Raw genomic sequence first — 24,863 nt, 5'->3', positions numbered from 1 at the left:
ATAAGCCATCCTCATGATACTAACGAACACTTTTGGTGAGGCTTGTCTTTCGTGATACTGATATTCAGCTATCAAAGCTACTTCTATGGCTGCATGTATAGAATCATATATAAACTATAAATGGCATCTTATTTGAAAAGAGCCTTTAATGGCCCATTTTTTCTAAGTATAATGCTTGTAAAAATAATTAATAGATATAATGAGATCTTATGTTTTCTAGATCTCTCAGTTGTATCATTATTACTGAATAAATAAATGTAAAAGCATTTTAAGTACTTACTATTTGCTAAGCACTGGGAATATAGATAGAAAAATGACACAGTCCCTGATGTCAAGGAGGTCTAACGGGGGGAGACAATACCTATAGGAGAGTTCAGCTGTGAACATGAATATGTAGTTTGTTGTGGAAAATTGTCTTTGAAGGCCTCTTGACTCCAATATTATATTTTTCATTGAGGAATTACTTAATGTGCGATGGACCATTCCTAAAAAGATTTTATAGCCATAAAGTGTTGGCATATGGGTTGGTAGTCGCTGATGTCATCTCATTCACCTTTTTTTTGGTAACAGAATTTCCTATGGTCCTTTCTGTTCTTTTACATGCTCACCTTTTTTTTTTTTTTGAGAAAGTTGATTCCTGAGTACATGATCTCTGCATAGATTTCTTCTCTTTGTTTGTGGTCATGTTCAACCATTCTGCCAAACTTAACCTTAACTCCCATTTGTTCACATAGTACAGTGATTCTTAATTCAGGAGAGCCAAAATGTGGTGGCTCCACTCTTGCCACATGTGACAGATCCCCACAGAAATACTGGTGGATTAGTTCACTCCTTATTTATTGTTCATCTTACAGATTCATCTAGAAATACCTTCAGGATGACCTACTTTAGTAAGCTATCATGCCATACACTCTTCAGGCTCATCTTTATTACTCATCCTCCATAATATTTTCCTTTCATTTAAAAATTATTGACTTTTTTGTTTTTGCATATCTTCATTTAAAACATTCAAAATACAGCATGCCCCCTTCCTATACTTTGTCACAAAGAATAGAAAAGAAAAAAGAACAGTTCTGCAAAATTAACCAATACATCAACTGAATCAGAGAACATATGCAATGTTTTATACCTCTAGCTTCCACCTTTACAAAGAAACCTCCATAATCTTCACAAATTAAATTGTGTAATAAAATGATGTTGCCCTTGGCTGTCATGTGTCTACTTGGTAAAGTCAACTGTTTGCTAGCTAATGAGTCTCCTGAGGGCTCTTTGGAATGCCTCATGTTTTTCATCAATTAAACTTCTAGAAGTAATGATGACTGTCACAGTTAACATCTCACTTTTTCTATTTCTCATTAATTTTGACAGCTTATTCAAATAGATTAGGTTGAAATGTTGCAATTATAAGCAATATCTTCTCATTTTTATCCCTTATCCTAATTTGCTATTGACTGCTGCTCTAACAATTTGATGATTTTGAATATATACATACATCAGGTTATCAGTGGAGTATCTCTCTCTATGTGTATATATATATATATATATACATATATATATATATGTATGTGTGTATGCATGTATGCATGCATATATGTATTCAAGTCATCAGTGACTTGACTCTGAAATAACTTCTTTATTTCCTATCTGGTAAGATAGAGTAACTTTGATTTTTTTGTGATGTTTGGTGTTCTTTATGTATAATGCCTTTTTATTCTCTCATGATAAGCTGGGTGTGAAATTTTTGTGTAATCTACAACAACAAGACCTTTTTTATTTCTTGGTATCAAACCATATTTTCCAATATTTCCCCACTAAATTTGCCCACCTTTGCACTGAATCACCAAGTATCAAAGTATATGATTACTTAGTCAGGAGTATCTTTTCAGTTTCTTCAAAGAATTTCTCCACAACTTCAGCCTCTGCAACAGATGTTGTAATTAGTCTTCCATTACCTATAGAGCAAGCCCCTCTAGAGGGGCTTGCTCTATAGGTAATGGAAGACCTCAGGTAGTCTGGGGTCATACTTGAAACTTCCAAGAGAATATACCCAGCTCCAATTATCTTTGTGGTAGTTTCTTTGCTTATGTTCATTATAGGTGCTCTTAGGTGAAATGACCCAGTTTCTCATGAAATGGTTTTGCCTTTTGCCTTTGGAGAAATGATAAAATTCACTCTGAATTCCTTTATTTCCTTTTCTGAAGCTAACCTATGATTGTCCCTCCATCTGGCTGCAATTCTTTATGTCTTCATTCTTCAGTATTTTTTTGGGTCTCCTTTAGCAAGCTGTTGACTAGTTTTTCATGATTTTCTTGCATCACTCTCATTTCTATTCCCAGTTTTTCTTCTACTTCTCTTACTTGCTTCTCAAAATCCTTTTTGAGCTCTTCCATGGCCTGGGATTCATATTTTTCTTGGAGGCTTTAGATGTAGAAGCTTTGACTTTGTTGTCTTCTGGTTGTATGTTTTGACCTTCTTTGTCACCAAAGAAAGATTCTATGGTCTGATTTTTTTTTTGCACAGTTTGCTCATGATCCCAGGTAATTACTTTAGTTTTGAACTCCTTCTTAAGGTAGGGGTCTGCTTCCAGTGTGGAGAATGTACTGTCCCAAGCTTCTGGGGTTTTGTGCATCTGTTTTCAGAGATATTTCTAGGGACCTGTAAATTTTCAGTTCTTCCAAGGTGGTATGATCAATGGCAAGGTGTTTACTCCTTTCCTGGCCTGTGCTCTAGACCACAAGCACTCTTTTCTGCCTTAGAACTGTGAGGAGGATTACCTCTTCACTGCCACTACAAGCTCCCTCTTGCCCCAGGATCACCATCCAGAACTGTGACCCAGATCCAAGCACAGGCAAAGCAAGAGAATCCTGTCTCAGCACCAGCAAAGAGATCTCTGCAATCCCTCTCTCATCAGCCACTTGATTTCCCCTCAGTCAGTGGGCCAGAAGCTCTAGAAGCAGCCGCTCTCCTGGGGCTGCGGCTGGGACTGGGGCTGGGACCGAGCTTTTCTCTCACTAGTTGCAGACTTTTCCTACTGACCTTATAAGTTGTCTTTGGCATTTGTGGGTTGAAAAGTCTGGAAACCGCTACAGCTGTCCGTGATTCAGTCCCCTGAGGCCTGCTCTAGGTTCACTGAGGCCTGGTATTTGTCTGTGCCCCCACGCTGAACTGAGTTTCTCTCCCAGCCTGGTGCAACAGACCTTTCTAATCAATCATCCAGGTTGTCTTGGGCTGGAAATTTGTTTCACTCTGTCTTTTTGTGGGTTCTGCTGCTCTAGAATTTATTTTGAGCAATTTTTTACAGGTATTTGGAGGGGTTTGAGGGAGAGCTCAAGCAGGTCACTGCTTTTACTCCACCATCTTGGCTTCACCCCTCTTTATAGACATAAAGATACATAGGCATAAATAATCTTGTTGCAAGATTATTAGGATGAGTGTAGTTCAGGTGCTTCAGAAACATATTAACTCAGTAATCACTGGACAAATCTTACACACCTGAATGTTTTTAAATGGTATGAGAACTGAGATGTTTAGCACCCTCTTTCCTCATTTCAACCATTTTCCTACAAAAAAACAGGAGTGGTACGTGACTGAGAGCCATTGTTTTTCTTGGTTTGTGGATCATTATGGGCTAAAAAAAGAATCATCACCTAGTTGTCAGGCTTCTGGTGATAGTCTCTCCATACATAGGCTAGGCAGCAGACAGTATTCAGAGTCTGTTGCCAAGAAAGTACTTGGTCTACTTTTAAAAGTTTATGTTCAACTGGCTTAACATTCAAGAACTCTGCATCATCCACAGGGTGATGATAATACACTGATATTGGACTTCTCTGGAGGCCTATCCTCTGTTTTAGTTGTTTAGTCATTTCAGTCGTGTCTGACTCTTCATGACCCTCTTTGAGGTTTCGTTGGCAGAGATGGTGGAGTGGTTTGCCATTTCCTTCTCCAGCTCATTTTACAGATGAGGAAACTGAAGCAAACAAGATTAAGTGACCCACCCAAGGTCACATAGAACTAGTTAGTGTCTGAGGCCACATTTGAACTCAGTTCTTCCAGGCCTGATGCTCTATCCATAGTGCCACAACTAAAATCAATTTCTATGAAATGTTAGTAGTAGTAGTAGTAGTAGTAGTAGTAGTAATAGTAGTAGTAATAGCAGCAGTAGTAATGGTGTTATCTACCTTTTATCTCTTCCTTTTCCTCTAAATAGTTTCTGTTTCCAGTCTCTCTAGCCTTTGATATTATGCATTGTCAAGTTTTCTTCTTAAAATAGCATTTTCAACATTTTCATGTCACTTCCCTACTCATAATCCCCCAATGACTTTAGGCATTCAACTTTTTCTGAAGTTTAGCTCCAATCTACTTTGGCACCCTGATCTCATTTCACTTCCCATTACACCTTCAGATTTAGCCAAACTTTCCTTTCATTATTCTAAAAACATAGAAGGTGGGGGGCAGAGCCAAGATGGTGGAGTGAAAACAGTGACTTGCTTGAGCTCTCCCCCAAACCCCTCCAAATACCCATAAAAATGGCTCTAAACAAATTCTAAAGCAGCAGAACCCACAAAAAGACAGAGTGAAACAAATTTCCAGCCCAAGACAACCTGGATGATTGATCAGAAAGGTATATCTTGCCGGGCTGGGAGAAGAGCACAGTGCAGCGTGGACATGCAGGCTGCAGCAAACCTGGAGCAGGACTCAGAGTTCGCCCTAGGGCAGTGGCTGCCTCCTGGGCTTTTGGCCCACAGACTGAAGGGGAATCCAGTGGCTGATCAGAGGGGGTTTGCAGGGATCTTTCTGCCAGTGCTGAGGCAGGAATCTCTTGCTTTGCCCATGCTTGGATCTGGGTCACAGTTCTGGGTGACGGTCCTGGGGTGAGGAGGAGTGCTGGTGTGGTGGAGCTTGCAGTAGCTGGGGAGAGGAAATTCTCCTCACAGTTAAAAGACTGTTTGTGGTCGGTCACTCATAGACCAAAGCACAGGCCAGAAAAAGAGTAAACACCTCACCCCTTATCATACCACCTTGGAAGAACTGAAAATTTACAGGTCCCTACAAGTATCTCCGAAAACAGCTATACAAACCCCCAAAGCTTGGGACAGTACATTCTCCACACTGGAAGCAGACTCTTACCTTAACAAAGAGTTTAAAACTCAAGTAATTGGCCAGGATCATGAGCAAGCAGTGCAAAAAGAGTCAGACTATATTATCTTACTTTGGTGACAAAGAAGATCAAAACATACAACCAGAAGAAGACAACAGAGTCAAAGCTCCTACATCCAAAGCCTCCAAGAAAAATATGAATCAATCCCAGGCCATGGAAGAGCTCAAAAAGGATTTTGAGAAGCAAGTAAGAGAAGTAGAAGAAAAACTGGGAAGAGAAATGAGAGTGATGCAAGAAAATCATGAAAAACAAGTCAACAGCTTGCTAAAGGAGACCCAAAAAAATACTGAAGAAAATAACACCTTAAAAAATAGCCTAACCCAAATGGCAAAAGAGGTCCAAAAAGCCAATGAGGAGAAGAATGCCCTAAAAAGAAAAATTGGCCAAATGGAAAAGGAAGTCCAAAAGATTACTGAAGAAAATACTTCCTTAAAATTAGAATAGAGCAATTGGAAGCTAGTGACTTTATGAGAAATCAAGACACTGTAAAAGAACTCCAAAAGAATGAAAAATTAAAAAACAATGTGAAATATCTCATTGGAAAAACAACTGACCTGGAAAATAGATCCAGGAGAGAGAATTTAAAAATTATTGGACTATCTGAAAGCCATGATCAAAAAAAGAGCCTAGACATCATCTTTCAAGAAATTATCAAGGAAAACTGCCCTGATATTTTAGAACCAGAGGGCAAAATAGAAATTTAGAGAATCCACCAATCTCCTCCTGAAAGAGATCCCCAAAGGAAAACTCCTAGGAATATTGTATCCAAATTCCAGAGTTCCCAGGTCAAGGAGAAAATATTGCAAGCAGCCAAAAAGAAACGATTCAAGTATTGTGAAAACACAATCAGGATAACACAAGATTTAGCAGCTTCTACATTAAAGGACCGTAAGGCATGGAATATAATATTCCAGAGGGCAAAGGAGATAGGATTACAACCAAGAATCACCTACCCAGCAAAACTGAGTATAATCCTTCAGGGGAAAAAATGGTCATTCAGTGAAACAGAGGACTTTCAAGCATTCCTGATGAAAAGACGCAGAGCTGAATAGAAAATTTGACTTTCAAATACAGGACTCAAGTGCAATGTGAAGAGGTAAACAGGAAAGAGAAATCACAAGAGACTTATTAAGGTTGAACTGTTTACATTCCTGCATGGAAAGATGATATTTATAACTCATGAGACCTTTGTCAGTATTAGGGTAGTTGGAGGGAGAAAATTATATATATGTATAGATAGATAGAGGGCACAGGGTGAGTTGGAGATGAAAGGGTCATATCTGGAGAATAAAATTAAGGGGTGAGAGGATTATACTAGGAGAAGGAGAAAGGGAGAGGTAGAATGGGATAAATTATCTCACACAAAACAGACAAGAAGAGGCTCTTACAGTGGAGGGGAAATTGGGGAAGGTAAGAGGGAATGAGAATCTTATTCTCATAGGATTCGGCTTAAAGAGGGAATAACATACACACTCAATTGGGTATGAAAATATGTCTTACCCTACAGGAAAATAGTAGGGGAAGGGGACAAGAGAGCAGGGCAGATTGGGAAAGGGGTAATCAGAAGCAAATACTTCTGAGGAGGGACAGGGTCAAAAGAAAGAATAGAATAAATGGGGGGGCAGGATAAGATTAAGGGAAATAGAGTTAGTTTTTCACAACATGTTTACTATGGAACTGTTTTACATAACTTCACATGTATGGCCTGTATTGAGTTGCCTGCCTTTTCAATGAGGGTGGGTGGGGAGGGAGGAAGGGAGAAAATTTGGAACTCAAAGTTTTAAAAACACATGTTTAAAAAAAATGTTTTCACATGCAACTGGGAAATGAGAAATACAGGAAATGGGGTACAGAAATCTATCCTGCCCTACAGGAAAATAGAAGGGGAAGGGGATGAGAAGGGGGGGAGAGATAGAAGGGAGGGCAGACTAGGGAAAGGGGTATTCAGAATACAGGCCATATTGGGTGGGGACAGGGGTGAGATAGGGTGAAAATTTGGAATTCAAAATCTTGTGGAAGTAAATGTTGAAAACTAAAAATAAATAAATTTATATGTAATTGGAAAAAAAATTAAAACATAGAATGCACATTTTCACCTCCATATATTACTTACAGCTTTCTTCCCACTTGAAATGCCTGCCCCCTTGTTTCCTTCTTTGTACCTATTCAAACCTATCCATACTTCAAGGCCTAGTTTAAGTCTCACCTCAGTCCACAATGTCTTTTTCCTCCTCTAAATTTCTTTGACACTGTTAAGATAGTCATTTGATAATTATTATTGATATTTGATAATTGATAATATAATGAGATTTCATATTCTTTTCTGATTTTTCATTTGTAAAAATGTGTCTTCCTACTTGATGTGTGCACTTTGGTTATCTATTTAAGCCCTCATTCTCAGTAAAATGAGGGGGATTTGTGTATATATTGTTCATTTGGTTCTATTTTCTTAGCTCTTCATAAATTCAGCCAGGTCATTTGGAATTTGTCCTGTTTCACTCCTTATTATACAATAATATTGTATTACAATATTAAAGACAACAAAATTGTATGTACAATTTGGCCATTTCCCAAACATTACCTGCCTCATAGTTTTACTCAAACCTTTTTCCTTGCCTACGATGACCTCCGTATTCTATTAAGCCTATATCAACCTCATCATTCTTTAAAAATGGAACTCAAATATCACCTCAGTGAAACTTCCTGACTAGAACATCTCAGACCCCAGTGCTCTCTCCTTTCTAATAAACTTATATAACATCTATTTTCTCTGACATTTATTTTGCATTTACCATTCAGTGCCTACTAGATTGCAAATTCTTTGAGAACAAGGACTCATACTACAATACTTTGTTATCTCTACAATACCTAGAGATCATTTCTGTGTCTATGTATATACATGCATGTATGTATACATGCGTGTATATGTGCCTATACATACAAACACATACAAAGATTCACTCTAAGAATAAGGCACTATGATATAGTCAAAAGAGCAATGGATTTAGAGACAGTATCCTGGGTTTGTGTCTCAGGTCTGCTACATACCGTGTAACTTCGACCAAATCATTTTACTTCTTTTGGGGCTTAGTTTTTCCAACTGTGAAATAAAGGCATTAGAATCAAGAAGCTTTATGGTTCCTTCACACGAGGTAGTGATCTCATTGTTGACTGCCTAAGGCAGGATTACCCAGGCAAGTGGATGTAGAAACAAAACACTTATGTCTGAGTGCCAGATAAACTCTGTCACTCCTCTACTAACTAGCTATTCAATATTGGGAAAATTACAGAACCTTTTTGGGTCTTAGTTTAGCTGCTGTAAAATGAGAGGTCTAGACTAGGCATTCTGTAAAGTCCCTTCTAGCTCTGATACTCTGTAATCTTAAATCCTGCACAAGCCAAAAGTTTAAAGGATAGAGAATGGCCTGTTAGACTTCAGACTAGAAAAGAAAAGGCAATGATGCAAATTGAGGATTGCTGAATGAGGAAGAGGTACTTACTTGTAGATTGCTGTATTTCTTTAAATTTTGCTGTAATTAGGGTACAATATTTAAATAACACATGCCTTAATATGTCTGCTTAGTTATTTTACTAAAGAATTCTAATTTTACAGAAAAAGGAGTAATTGAGTAGAACATACTAGGTCCATTTGGATTTGTCTGGTCACAACCATGAGAATCCTGACTGTTTGAACCATAAAGTTCAGGCACCCTCATTTACCAGGTGGCAGTCAACCTGAATTGAATGCATAACCCTAATAAAAACAACTTCTGGAGCACTAGCCTTGTAAAAATCATGCTGTCATATCACCATAATAGATCCTTCAGCATCACTTACAGGCATACTTTATTTTCACTTAGCTAAAATGATAAGGTTATTATCATACATTTCCTTTTGCTTCTAAGCTTGATCTTGATCACTGATATATGAAGATTATTTCTGTGATCCTTGGGTATGGTTAAATTATAATTAACCTTTTCTGATTAACTTGTTTAGAGTAAAAAAAAAACCCTTGTTATAGAAGTCATCCTCAGCTTGGCAAACTAGGAATACTGGGCATTGTTGAAGGCATATTAAAGTTTCCAAATGAGGCTTGAATTCAACAAGTATTTATTAGGCACATACAAGGTGTCAGGCTCTATGCTAGATGCAGAGCATGCTCAAGCCAAGACTGAAACAATCTCTGCCCTCAAAGAGATTATATTGTATTAGGAGGAAACAACACTGTATATAGAAAATGACATACTAAATTTATCCAAAGTAATTTACAAGGGGATGGCTGGTACTAGCAACAAGGGTTATCAGGATCAACTTTCTGTAGAGAGAATGCTTTGAAGGCAACTGGGGCTCCTGAGGCAGAGGTTAAGGAATTTATTCCAGGCAAGAAGACAGCTTATGGGTTTGTTTGTTTTTTTAAGGCAACTGGGGTTAAGTGTCTTGCGCAGGGTCACACACCTAGTAAGTATCAAGTGTTTGGTCTGAGGCCAGATTTGAACTCAGGTCCTCCTGACTTCAGGCCAGTGCTCTATACACTGTGCCACCTAGCTGCCCCTAGAAGGCAGCTTGTGAAAAGACATGTGGATGGGAAATGGAATGCAGGATATGGGCAGCAGTAAGCAGGCTTGATTGGCTGGAATTCACAGTGGGTAAAGGACAGTAAAAGGTACAGTAAACCTGCAAAAGTGAGCTGGAGCTCTATTGTGAAGAGTTTTAAATGCCAAACTGGGGAGTTTCTATTTGATCACAGAGGCAAGAGGGCTCACTGGAATTTCTTGAGCAGGGAAGTGACACTGTCAGATCTATGCTTTATGAATATAAAACCTGGCAGCTATGTGGACAAGAGGTTGGAAAGGGAAAAGTCTGAAAAGCAAGGAGACCAGTTTTGACACTTAGGCAATTGTCCTTGTTAAGAGGAGATGAGGGTCTAGTGAACTGGAGTTAACTAGGTTCAGCATGATACTCAAAATTCTTTGTCTTTATCGGTCTGATGTGTCACGTCACACTTTCTAATGTCTACTGGATCATTTAAAAATAGCAAATGACAGTGTTAAAATTGTTACTATAAAATTATTTTTGCCTTAATCTTTACTGACAAGTCTATAGTATGTTCCCTATATTTGAACAGAATATATATTTTAGCTTTTCTTTAATTGTTCTACAGTTAATCCTTTTCAAGTGTAGAAAGCTCAAGTTTCTGTTCATGCTCAATCTTCCTCCAGTTTCAATAGCCATGTCAAAATTCTACCATTCTTTCAAGGCCCAACTCTTTTTTTTCATGGAAACTTTGTTGATTCTCACATGCAGAAGTGACCACATCATAATGGGAATCTCAGGACTTTTTTTTTACCTCTTGTATGATTTTTAATTCATCCCACCTTATTTGTGTTATTATTTAAATGTACATGTTTTAGCTTGTCTATTAGACAATAAATTCCTTGAAAGCAGAGACTTACTACCTAAGTGACCTTGGGCAAATTATTTAACCTCACTGGGTTCTAGTTCCTGAATTGCAAAATGAAAGACTAGATAATAGACAAGGACTAGATAATTTCTTAAGTTCCTCTAGCTCAAAATCCGTAATTTGATGTGTAAATATAGGGATAGGGAAGCCTCAAATAAATTTAGATAGACTCTGACTTCAAAAACTGAGGTCTAGTGGCACAGAAGAGACTCATGTATCTGGGAGGAAGAGTGAAATTCCCCTGGTCTCAGTTAAGAAACAGCCATTTTGAGATGAATGATAGTTTCTCCAGCTGAAATGGCCTCTTTTTTTCCTCAGCTGCCAGCTGACTCCCACAAAGGTTGTATGTGGAAAAGGCTTTGTCTGGGCAGCTAATGAGAGGATCCTGTTTCATGTCACAGCTACTCCTAACAGGTATATTTGGCTCTCTTCAGTTTCCTGATTACTCCCATGGGAAAGAAAGGATCAAAGACAGGCCCTTACATCTCAAACAAGTCAGCATCTGACTCTGTGGAGCTTTCACCCCACGGTCTAAAGTTCTGTAATTCTTTCATTTGCACACACCCTGAGAGGCTAGGCAATGACTACAAAAGTCTCATCTAATTACCTTTATAACCCATTTACTCTTTTTCACTGGACAAGCCACTGCATCACTATGGGCTTCCATTATGCTATCTCCATCTATAACATTGCTCTAACATGCTATGATTCTCTGCAGTCCTTTACAATTTTCTAAGAACTTTGACATATTTTCCTCATTTTATATTCACCACAATCTTATGTGGTAGGCATGGTTTTATAAAGCAAAGAAATAGTGTACTTCCGTACTGGAAGGGATCTTAGAGTCATTTCATCCAGTCTTTATTTTGCAGATAGGGGAATAGAGATGCAGAGAGATAAAAATGGTTTTCCTAAGGCCCAGAGTTAGTTTATAGCACAGCCAGGATTAAAAAAAAAACCCAGACCTCCCACCTTCTAGTCCAATTCTTTTTTCAATTACCACATGCTGCCCTCTCATAATGTGTCTCCTTTCATTTGGAAAGATAATGCTATTGACTCATCATCAACAAGGCATGTACTCAGGGATGTTTTTTTCCAGGAGCAGTGACAGATTGGTGATGCTTCTCTCATGCGACTTGACCAGTGTCATGCATATGCTGTCCACCAGAGCTACAGTCTGTGACCATGGAATGGAACGATGCTGACTCATTAGTTCACATGACTATGGAATGGCCATGGAAGGTTTTAACCTTCATTAGTATAATCCACTAACTTAGTGAGCCAGCCACCATAAGATTCAGATTTTCTTTGGTAGTAACCTGATGGTTAGATCTTGTTGATTTAAAAAATTATTCTAAACTTGAAAAATATCAGCAACCATGCCATCTCCTTAAAAACCATCAACCTCTACTACATAGCTTTTTTTTAATAGTTCAAATTTAAGACTGTAGTTCCAATACTGCCCTGTTTGTCTGTGTCCCTTTCTGAACTTCCTTTTGCTCTATTTTGTGTAATTTCCTAAATTATTAATACTCTTGTCTTTTTTATCCATTTTAGTATCACTATCACTAACTTTTCTTTTCCTCACACTTCTCACCCCTATCCCAATAAAAGTCTTCACTTATAACAAAAGTATAGTCACATAAAACAGAGCTCTACACATCGACTGTGTCTGAAAAAACGTGAATCAATCTGTACTTCTAGTCTATTACCTTCCTGACAAGAGATGGGAAGCATAATTTATCATCATTTTACTTGAGTCATGATTGATTGTTCATTGCATCGGTTATAGTTCTTAAATTGTGCTCGCTAGTTTTCCTTTGAAGTGTTGTAATTGTATCAATTGTTTTCCTAGTTCTGTTTATATCACTCTAAATCATTTCATAAAAGAACCCCCAGATTTTTTCTAAATCTGTTCCTTTCTTAATTTCATACAGTGCAGTTATATTCTACTTACATGTATATATCATAATTATTTAGCTGTTCCCAAACTGATGGGCATGTACTCAGGGATGCTTTTGCTTTCATTTTTTTCCTGCAACAAAAAATGCTTCCATGAGAGTGTGTGTGTGTGTGTGTGTGTGTGTGTGTGTGTGTGCATGCGTGCATGCCTAGGAGTACACAAACCAACCAGTAAATAAATATATTCTTTCCCTTTGGCTCTTATCTCTTTGAGATCTAAGGTTGGTGGCAATATTACTGAGTAAAAGAACATGCATAGTTCAGTGACTAATTGTATATTCTTCTACCTTGCATTCCAGAATAGCTGAACCAGTTCAAAGCTCTACCAGCCGTAAATGAATGAATTCATCCCTGCAAAGTGCCACCAATAACTGTCATTTTCCTTTTTTGTCATTTCTGTTAGTCTGATGGGGGTGAGGTAGAACCTCACGGTTATTTTAATGTGCCTTTCTCTTATGACTAATTAGACTTTTTTTTTCATTTGACTATTGATAGACTGCATTTCTTCTTTTGAAAACTGATTGTTCATATCCTTTGACTACTTATCTATTGGGAAATAGCTCATTTTGTCATATATTTGTATCAGTTCCCTATTTATCTTGAAAATCAGATCTTTATCAGAGAAATTTAAGACATTATTTTACTCAGTTAATATTTCCCTTCTAATTTTAACTGTATTGATTTTGTTTGCATAAAGTCTTTTCAATTTTACACAATTAAAATTATCCATTTTATCCCCTGGTATATTTCTTATTTGGTCAAGAAGTCTTCCCATGTTCATAGCTGTGAAAGGTATCTTCTTCACTGATCCTCTCTTTTGCTTTATATTTAGGCCATAAGACTAATTATCTAGACTTTTTTTTTCAGTTTTCTCAGCTGTTTTGTCAAATATTAAGTCCTTTACCCCAGTGGTTAGAACCTTAGATTCATTCAGCACTGTGCTATTGCATTCAGTTACTTCTGGGTCTTCTGTACCTAATCTGTTCTTCTGATCAACTTCTCTATGAAATAGTTTTAATGATTATTGCATTGTAGCATAATTTGAGATCTGATACTCCTAGTCTTCCTTTCCACTTTTATTTACTATTTCCCTTTATCTTTCATTATTGACCTTTTATTCCTCCGGATCAATTTTGTTACCTTTTTTTTTGGCTTGGCAACGGGGTTAAGTGACTTGCCCAGGGTCACACAGCTAGTGTTATGTGTCTCAGGCCACATTTGAACTCAGGTCCTCCTGAATCCAGGGCTGGTCTCTATCCACTACGCCACCTAGCTGCCCCCAAATTTTGTTACTATTTTTTTTTTCTAACACAATAAAGTAATCCTCTCATAGTCTGGTTGGCATAGCACTAAGTATGATAACTAAGTAAGATGACATTGTCATTTTTACTATACAGGCATGACCCAATAATCAAAAATTAATGTCTCACCAATTATTTAGGCATGCCTTTATTTCTATAAAGTGTTCTGTAGTTGTAATCTTACCATTCTTATGTGTGTCTTGATTGCTGGACTCACAGGTATTTTATACATTATATCTTCGTTCTGTAGGTCTTTATGCTGATTTTTGTTCGTAATATACAGAAAGATTAATTATTTTCTGGGTTTATTTTATATACCACTACTTTATTGAAGTGATTTCAATTAATTTTTTAGTTGAAGCTCTAGGATTCTCTAAACCAGTGGTTCTTAAAATTTTCCACAGTGATAAAACCCTTCAGTTTAAGCAAAACTTTGACAGACCTATTGTAGTAAAATCCTCCACAATGATTAATGCCTATTAAACTGCATAAAGTTCATTTTTTTAAAGAGTGAGGAGCTTCAGGGTCCTATGCTGTACAGTTTGAGAAATATTGGTCTAAGTAAATCATCATGTTTTGTGGAAATGTTTCTTCTTTCCCATGCTTATTTCCTCAGTTTAGTTTTGTCTTACTGTTTTCGCTAGTATTTCTAGAAAGGTATAAAATATTGATGACAAGCTCCTACATTAATGGACTGGAGGGCTTGGAATGTAATATTCTGGAGGTCAAAGGAGAAATGATTACAACCAAGAATCGCCTACCCAGCAAAATTGAGTATCATCCTTCAGGGGAAAAAATGGAAATTCAGTGAAATAGAGGACTTTCAAGCATTCTTGATGAAAAGACTAGAGCTGAATAGAAAATCTGACTCAAGAGAAGCATGAACAGGTAAACAGGAAAGAGAAATCATAAGGGACTTATTAAGGTTGAACTGCTTATATTGCTGCATGGAAAGTTAATATTTGTAACTCATGAGACCTTTGTCAGTATTAGGGTAGTTGGAGGGAAAAATTATATGTATGTGTGTATATACAGAGATAGATAGATAAATAGAGGGCACAGCATGAGTTGAAGATGAAGGGGTGATATCTGGAGAATAAAATTAAGGGGTGAGAGAGGATTATACTGGAAGAAGGAGAAAGGGAGAGGTAGAATGGGGTAAATTATCTCACATGAAACAGACAAGAAAAGGCTTTTACAGTGGAGGGGAAATGGAGGAAGGTGAGAGGGAATGAGTGAATCTTATTCTCACTGGATTTGGCTTAAGGAGTGAATAACATACACACTCAATTGACTATGGAAATCTATCTTACCCTACAGGAAAATGGGGGAGGGGGGCTGGGGAAGGGGACAAGAGAGCAGGGGCATGATAGAAGGGAGGGCAGAATGGGGGAGGGGGTAATCAGAAGCAAACACTTCTAAGGAGGGATAGGGTCAAAAGAGAGAATAGAATAAATGGGGGGCTGGATAGGATTAAGGGAAATATACTTAGTTTTTCACAACATGACAACTATGGAAGTGTTTTGCGTGACTACACATGTATAACCTGTATCGAGTTACTTGCCTTCTCAATGAGGGTGGGTGGGGAGGGAGGAAGGGAGAAAATTTGGAACCCAAAGTTTTAAAAACAAATGTTAAAAATTTTTTAAAAGTTGTTTTCACATGCAAAAAAAATTGATGACAATGGACATCTTTGCTTTACTCATGATATTACTGGAAAGGCCTCTAACATTCTTCCATTATAGATAATGCTAGCTCTTGCTTTTAGAAAGTTATAATTTATCATATTAAAGTCAACTTATTCCTAATTTTACATTTTCAAAGCACAAAAATGTATTTTGGTAAAAGATTTTTCCTGCATGTATTCACATAATCATAATCATGCAATTGTTATCATTTTGTTACTAACATGCTTATAGTTTTACTATTATTGAAGCAATTCCTGGTATAAATCCAAAATGGTAATAACGTATATTGTTGGTTTGGGAGTAATATTCATTATAAATATTAGTATTCTTTCTCTACTTATTTTCTACCCTCCCTCAAGGCATCCACAGATAGATTTCAGGAGGTCTATAATCTTAGATAGGAAAAAAAAAGCCAAAGAACAAAACCTTACATCCTTATTTCAGTATAAATATAGGTTTACTTCATAATCATGTATATTTAATTTATGCATTTGAAAACATTATTCTGAGAAGGGGCCTACAGCTGTCACCAGACTGCCACTGGGGTCCACGACACAAAAAAGGTTATAATTTCCTTTATATGATTTCTTGGATTTCTTTTTTTCTGAAATTGTGTTGTTTAAATTCTCTTTTACTTTTACTTTTAATATAGGTATTTTATATTTTTCTAAGTATTTCTCCATTTCATTTAATTTATCAATTTTGTTGGCATATAATTAGATAAAACATTTCCTAAGAGTTGCCTTTAGTTTTCATTCATTATGAATTATTCTTCTTATATTTGCTATTTGCTTTTCTTCTTTGCTTTAAAAAATCTGATTAGCAAATGGCTTCAAAAACCAGATCCTAGTTTTATTTGTGAACTCAAAGGATTTTGCTTTCAATTTTGTTTACCTCTTCTTTGATTTTTTGGGAATATTTATTTTTGTGTTTGGTTGGATTTTTTTTTTACTTGTATTTTTCTAATTTGCTTAGCTGCATGCCCATTTCATCTATTTATTCCATTTCTTTTTGTTAATGAAAGTGTTTTGAGACAAAATTTTTTCTGAGGACTTCTCTGGCTGCATCCTCAATGTTTTGGAATGTTGTATCAGTATTGCCATTTTCTATAATCAAGTTATCACTTGTTTCTATGATATGTTATTTGACCTACCAATTCTTCAGGAATTTTATTTTCATTTAAATGTGAATAATTTTTTTAAATGCCCTTTTTGTTATAATTTTCATTAGACTGTGTTCAGTGAAGGATGTATTTAATATTTCTACTTTTCTGCATTTGTTTACAATATTTTCTTAACCTAGAACATGGTCAGTTTTGTAAAGGTACTCTGCACAGAAAAAAACAAATTAAAAAAATATATATATATACTGGTGTTCTGCTAAGACTGCATTGCTTAGAGAAGTTTGGAGTTAAACGTCGAATTTTCTGTTTCAAAGAAAGAGATATCTGTTAGCTATTCTGTCTCCTGTCTTCAGCTTCACTGTCTTTACGTACTGCAAGAGAAAGAATACAAGGAATGTTAGCACCTGCTGAGAAAATCTCATTCTTACAATGCTGTTTCTCTATACTGGTGTCCTGCTAAGACTGCATTGTTTAGAGAATATCTATATCTATATCTATATCTATATCTATATATCTATATCTATAGATATATATGTATATAGATATATATATATATACATACACACATATACTGCTTTCTTTCCCTGTCCATCTGGGCATTTTTCCCTGGCTAGCCTCATGCCTAGAATACTGTCCCTCCTCATCTCTGCCTCCTGTCTTCCTTGGCTTTCTTCAAGGGCCAGTTAAAATCCTATTTTCTATAAGAAGCCTATCATAACCTCTCTCAATGCTAGACGCTTTTCTTTATTGATTATCTCCAATTTAACTTGATATATCTTGTTGAGACATAGTTGTTTGAATGTTGTCGCTCCCATTTAGCTGCGAGTTCTTTGAGACCAGGGATTGTCTTTGTCCTTTCTTTGTATACCCCATCACTTAGCACAAGCACTTAACAGATGCTTACTGACAGTGACAGAAAGCTAACATTTCTAAAACTGTGTTCATGTCCTTAACTTCTTTCTTATTTATAATTCTTACATTTGTCTAGGTCTGAAAAGCACACAGTGAGGCCCCAAGTATTATAGTTTTTGTGTATTCTTGATTCAATTAAATTTTCTTCAGGTACTTAGATGCTTTAGGTGCTTATCTGTTAAGTACTAATATTATTTATCTTTGGTATCTTTACGCATAATGTAATATCCCTGTTTATCTTTCTTAACCATACCTACTTTTGCTGTAGCTGAGTCTGATATTACTTTTTTACCTTTTCTTTTTTTTGGAGGTACTTATAAATTCTGCTCCATTTCCTCATTTTAACTTTGTTTAGATTTCTGTATTTTAAGTGTACTTCTTGTAAATATATTTCTAGATTCTGCTTAATAATCCATTATGCTTCCTTTTTTATAGATAAGTTCTTTTATCATGGCTAAGTTCTCATTAGTATTTATTGTTATAACTGTTAATTATGCACTTTCCTCCATAACTTCTTATAATTTTCCTCTCTACTCCCTCTTCCCCCAAAAAATTTACAAAGAAGAAAGGGGTACAGAAAGAGAAGGAATCTGATCAATATTAATGATGTATAATTGAAATGGTCTTTTTCTACTTCCTATGTCACTCATTTTTTCCAAGCCCTGATATCTAGTTCTTATAAGATTCATAAGTATATCCCTTTTTTAGTGTCCTCTTTATGATAAATCCTGTGAAGCTGAAGTTTGTTGTGCTTATATTCATCTCTTCTTTGACTCTACTCTCCCTCTTATACTCTTCTTCCTCCTTCCCTATCTCCATTTATTTCCTTCTGGAATACACACACACACACACACACACACACACACACACGCATACATACACAGACTTCTCAAGGTAACTCATAAAAAAGTTACATGCAGAAAAGTTTTTGAAATGGCGACTAATTAAAAGTTCATATTTATTAAGATGCAGTTTGGTGGATGGCTACAGGTCAGCCTTTTCTGAGACAAGGCTATAAATTAGTATATCAAATTTAAATGGGCAAAAGTAATTCTCCTAGGAAAATGCTTAAAAGCTGGAAAGGCTGAGCAGTGTGCAAGAAAATGGTGAATCTATCCAAGTTACAAATATCTCCTTTTCCAAACAGACTCTATGACCTACTGGTTGGCCATGGGGATTAAAATCGCATTCTGTTCAATGACCCAATAGAGGCAGGAGCAGAAAGAGGGCAGTGTTGGAAGCTGAGTGATAAAGTACTAAGTTCATGGGGTAATAGGATTTAGAGTTAAAAGATACCTTAGATATCATCTAGTCCAATTTCATCATTTGGTATATGGTGAAACTGAGGCCCAGAGATGTTAAGTGATTTACTAGGATGACTTCTTCTAGGAAGGGCATTGTCCTTGTCTTCGGAGTATATGGTTTTATAGTTTCAAAGAAACAAGATATATGAGACTTCAGAGGCCATTTTCCCCAGGGAACACAAAACACAAAACAAAGACATATAGAACAGGTTTTCTTACCCTAGAAGAAATAAATTCCCATAGCAATAGAAAGAGACTCAAGTGGGTTTGGTCACCCTGAAGAAGAGACGATTTAGATGGAACATGATTACTGCCTTCAAGTATTTTAAGGGATTTTATGTGAAATGGGGATTTTTTTTTTTAGCTCTAGAGGGCAGAATTAGGAGCAATGGGTAGAAGTCACAGGCCAACAGATTTAAGTTCAATATAAAGACAGGCTTCTTTACAGCAAAGCTATCTGAAACAAGAACAGGTTGCTTCATAAGGGAGTGAGTTTTCTGTCTCTGGATATGTTCACATAGAGGCTGAATGACAGTTTGTTGAAATGCCGTACTGGACGTTTATCTGTGAGGCAGGGAGTTGGACTAGATGACCTCTAAGATCCTCATTCTATCCCAGAATTCTATGATCCTATGTTTCTATGCCTTAGGGCTTGCTAGATAAATAATATGAAGAAAACTAGGATGCATATAAACAATACCTTTGTAAACTTTTCCTAGGACTAGTTTTGTTTTTAAAGGACCATCTTTCATAATTCTTTTTCACTCAAACTAGTCTAACCAGAAGGACAGAACCTTAAATAGAGGGATCAAAGTTGACTGGGATATAATGTGGGCTAATGAACTCCTGAAGGCCATGACTTTCGTGCAAACTTTGTTGCTTTTTGAATTTACCTGGATAACAGAATTGAAAAATAACATTAAATCACAAAACCTATAATATGTTTCCTTAAAGGGCCACTGAGTTAGTAAAAAAAAAAAAAGAACCAGGGAAGAAGCACCTGATAATTTTTTAGACAGTAATGAAAAATTCCAATTCGCTAAACCCCTATGCCCTTAACAAACTCTCTTGAAGATTAAATCACAATGTAAAATCCACAAGTTTTTATTGACAGTACTGGATTATCAAATGCATAACTCTCTGAAGGGGTAATCATTTTATTTCCCAGATCTCCATTACACATTCCAAGAGACTTCTGGCAGTATCTGTGGAAACTGTGTCCTGGTTTAGCCTTGTAAATTCCTTCCAGAGGAGATACAGGACCTACTCTTTCTGCTGCCAAGTTCTGTGCTTACAAGGTGCAGAATTTATTAGGGAAAAAAAAAGATGAAAAGACAACCTGATACCTTTTAAAGTGCCTTTACATAAGATTTCTTTATTAGAGTGTTTTTAGTACAGCTACTTGGTCATTTTAAGACTTTTAGCTAAATAGCTGGGCTCTGTTAAGCATCTTAAAGCCAGGAAACTTGGAGATGTGGGTAACATCCTTTGTGGCTATATGATGAACCTCAGGAATAAAGCCTCCTCTTAGAGTCTGTACCTAATCACAGTATTGTAGAAAAAGCACTAGATCTGGAGTCAGATGGTCTCATCTCAAATGCTTACAAAATGGGCAAGTTTTAACCTCTTTGGGTCATCTACAAAATGAGGATAATAATCCTAGCACTACCTATCTCACAAAGTAATTTTGGGGATAGCTCTTTGTCAATTATATTACTCAAGGAATGTGAGTGGTTACTATCATTACATTCAACAGCAACACATTTTCAGAGCAATAATCTTGAATGGAATCAAACTATGAGAATGTAAAGGGTTCAAAATCAATACAAGTAGGCAACCATGGATGCACAGAAAAGGCACAGATGCCAAATCTGTCTAGTTTAGAGGACTGAATCTTGGAAATACCTCCCTTCAGCCACTCAAATACAGTTTTACTTATACCAAATTTTGGTCTAAGTCTTCCATCTCTGGTTCATCAAGATGTCTACACATATTGTTTCTTGAGTTTCACCCTGCTTTTATCTCTCCCGGTCCTCGACTTGAGGTATCCTCTGGTTCTTTGTGACCCACAGCGTGAACCCCAAAGAGGATGTCCTAGTGAAGCTACACCGCACAATAACAAAAACAGTAACACTATTTCTTTGTATTTCTTTAATGATTTTTACCTTTTTAAAAATGCTTTATCACAAAGGATAATGATCAGGATCTAGCTAACATTTTATATGGTGCCTTAAGGTTTGCAAAGTGCTTTACATTTCATTTGATTCTCACAACAACCCTGTGAGGTAGGTACCATTATTTTCCATATTTTACAGATGAGGAAACCAAGGGTGAGAGAAGTTAAATGACTTGCTCAGGGTCATGTAGCTTGTAAGTGTCTGAGGCAGGATTAAAACTTCGGTTTTCTTGACTCCAATCCAGTGTTCTAACCACTATGTTACTGGCTCCCTCAAATCATAGATTTAGAGCTAGAATGGACTTTCAGGTCATCTAGGCCAGTGAGGTCAAATTCAAATTGAAACAGAGGAAACCAATCTGTACATGAGGATTCCTATGGGCCACATATTGACTTAGTTTCAAAACGTATAATTATCAATGTTTGATTGCATTTTTATTTATTTTGTTGAATATTTTCCAATTACGTTTTAATCTGCTGAATGTTGTGGGCTGCCTGTCTGATACCTCTGGTCTAGCCTGCACCCTATTTTGTAGATGAAGAAACTGAGGCCAAGGGAGGGTCAGTGACCTGCCCAGGATCATGTAGATAGCAGGCAGCACATTTGGGAATCAAGTCCAGGCCTTCCAATCCCAAGCCCAGCATTCCTTTCACTCTTTCATAGTCTCTGCAACTTATTCATTTGTTATCATCTTAAACCACTTCTGGTTTTAAAAATGCCACAATTCTACACTGATATACACTCTTTACTGTTGCATTTCCCTGACAATCTGAGGGTGAAGAGGGCACTACTGACTAGAAATATGACCATGATGGCGGTCTAATTTTGAGTATCTACAACTACTAAACAAGATATTCACTATAGATCTTGTTAATGGGCACTAGCTATGTTGTACATCTAATTTGAGTGATAACAATTCTAGTAAACAAACACAGAAAGACACAGACACACACACATAATTTTATGGCTATGGATCTCAGAAAAAGAGTGATTGCTTGGCAATGACATTTGGGGGAGATGGGCTATTTGATTAGGACAGGGTTTAGGGTAAGATTAAGGTAAGGCTGTCCCACCATATACTTAGAGTAAGTTTCCTGGACAAGGTGGGTTTCATTAATGTGTGGACAAATATATTTTGAACTATAATACATAACTACTATATTCTTCTTCTTGGATTCACCTCAACAGGACCGTGTTCCATATAAATGCCCTCATAGTCCATTCGTGGGTAAATGTCTGACTGTAACTGGACTGGTCTTTCCTTCTAAGAAAAGGATCCGCATTGTCTCTGATTTGGCTAACACTCCCCCATCTGCTTTCAACATGTTGCATTTGACATTAACTAATGTATCCTATTAGCATTAAAAGAAACGAATCTGGGAAATTCATTTTCAAGTAGAGTTCAAACAGGCCACAAGGAGAAGTGGATTTTAAATTTTACAAAATTTTGTGATGAAGCCAAAAGTCTGTGAAATGGGTTAAGGGAACAGAAGACAAGAATGTCTCTCTCTGATTTATCATACTAACTGGTAACAGGAAAAGAAAAAGAAAATTTTCATAGCCTACATACAGTAAGACAAAAGGTGTGATCAGAGGGATTGAAAGACATGGAATAGGTAATGGGATCTTCATCCCGCACTTACTGGTAATGGGTTAAAATTCTGGTCCACAAGGTGATTGTAGCCGTGGTCAAAAAATGAGTGCCGTATCACAACATCGATGCCCTGATTGGCCAACATTCCTAAAGTGTTCAACCATCTAAAAAGTAGGAAAACAGCTACATCAATGCATTTCAAAATAGGCACGGACTGGAATAAGTATCCTAAAGATTACTGACTGGCTGGAAGAGCAAGGTTTACCCAATCACTCTCCCAGAGTATGAAAAGAGTACTTGCAACTTAAATAGGTTATTAGCACATAAGTGGCTCATGTCTATATTTGCTTAAGATCTTCAAATCAGGTTTCCAAACCTAAGGCTTTACTTTAATATCATCAACCACAAAGCCTACCTGCTTTTAGGTAGGTTTCTAGGTAAGACCTTGTGTCTTACAAGATACAAGTCATAACCATGCATTCCATTACCTAAATTCTCCTACTTGGACACCTCCACTGTGCACACACCATCCACAGATCTTTCCCAACTCATACAATTTACATACAAACATGCACATTCTAACTATTCATATGTCTTAAAGGCGGAGCTACTACTAAAAAATTTTTTATTATGATCATACTTATTTCTAGATCCAACCAGTTACACAGAGACTGATATATTTCAACAAAGACAAGTCCCCCATAATGCATAAAGCTCATCATGCATGTAATTCATTAGTGTAAAACAGTCACAAATATCCATCCTCATGTGCAAGTCATCATTCACAAGCATTAGGGCTGTCTAAAAACCCACTTTTGTCCATCAAATTCCCGCAAACTCATGCTCCTACCCTCCCACACACATACTCTAGCACACAGAGACATATATGCTCTTATCATGTACTTTTCTGAAATACTGGAAAACTTAAAATTTTGCTAATTCTCAATACAGCTAAAAATGTTATTTGAACTCAAAGTTAGAACTCTGGAAGTCACTGAATAGTCAGCAAACAAGAGATTAATCAGGAACTTATGCTTTTCCTAGACTAGTAAATTAGGTTTCAAACCACTGATTATAGAATAATTTTGTATTTATAATAATTGTACCTTATGATTTATATTATGTTTTTATGTCCAAAGAATCTCACAGTTTTGAGAATGGCCATATGAAAAGGGGACTGTATTTCAAGCGAGTAGACTTGAGTTCAAATCCTTTTATTCTCAAAACTGGTATACTGCTGAGCAATCCATGGCTCGGGGCCTTAGTTTCCTCATATGAAAAAAGAGGAGGTGGACTAGATGAACTATAACTTTCTCTTAACCTCTCAATTTTTATTTTTTCTTCACAGCAATTATCATGTTTAAATGTGTATTTATAATCACAGAATACCAGAAACGAAATGGACCTTTGTTTCACAAATAAGAAAGCTGAGGCCCAAAGGAGTGATGGGCTCAAGCTGAATTAATTAAACCAAGCATTTACTGACCCATGGCACAGGAAGGATTGCTATTCCTTCTCTACAGACAGATTTAACTCTAGGTCAAGCCACCATCCCAGTGTCACTGAGGGGTGAAATTGGGATCCTCACTCTGTTTTCCTGCCTCTAGCTCAGTGTTCTTTTCATACTGAAGCTGTGAAAATCAAAGAGAGTCTGTGATTCCTCTATGAATACATACACATGTGCTCTACGTGTTTATGTGTCTATGAGGTACTGCATCTAGGAGTGCATGGGTGTAAAAATATCAATGCGTCTTGGTGTTTGTATATGTGAAGACATCTGTAAGCCTGTGTGGATTATAGTGTGCAGAAGGCTATTCACATTTTTGTGTGCCTATGCAATGCATTTGTGGTATCCAGGGAATATGTACACCTGTATATACACATTAAGAGGGGCCATGCCTGATACCTCCTTGCATGGCCCATAGCTCTAAGAACAATAGAGTACATTAAACAAAGCAGCTGTTTTAAAAATGTAGCTTAATTAACGAACCCTATTTTTACCTACTTGCAAAGGGGAATCAATATGTTTAAGGCTACCTTAAAGTACTCTTAGTATGGCAGGGATTTGTTTCCTTCTCTCCATTCCCCATTCCCATACAACTACTGATTGGACATTGTAGCAGAAAAAGCTTTGAATTTGGAGTTAGAAGTCCTGGGTTCATATCTTGGTTCTGCTATCTACT

The 24,863-nt window shown here is 36.8% G+C and overlaps 1 protein-coding gene across 1 annotated transcript in view; it reads right to left on the bottom strand.

Moving 5' to 3' along the window:
* The window catches only part of HPSE2 (heparanase 2 (inactive)), a 730,238-nt gene that overhangs the window by 136,174 nt on the left and 569,201 nt on the right, over positions 1–24,863 (bottom strand). The window contains exon 9 of the mRNA XM_020996755.2: positions 22,730–22,844. Coding sequence (XP_020852414.1) covers positions 22,730–22,844 — 115 coding nt within the window. The remainder of the gene's footprint in view (positions 1–22,729; positions 22,845–24,863) is intronic.

Source organism: Phascolarctos cinereus, unplaced genomic scaffold (assembly GCF_003287225.1).
Source record: "Phascolarctos cinereus isolate Bilbo 61053 unplaced genomic scaffold, phaCin_HiC Scaffold_3;HRSCAF=262, whole genome shotgun sequence".
In the NCBI taxonomy this organism is placed as follows: domain Eukaryota; kingdom Metazoa; phylum Chordata; class Mammalia; order Diprotodontia; family Phascolarctidae; genus Phascolarctos; species Phascolarctos cinereus.
The sequence above is the reverse complement of the archived record's forward strand: the minus strand, read 5'-3'. Positions and strand labels throughout refer to the sequence as shown.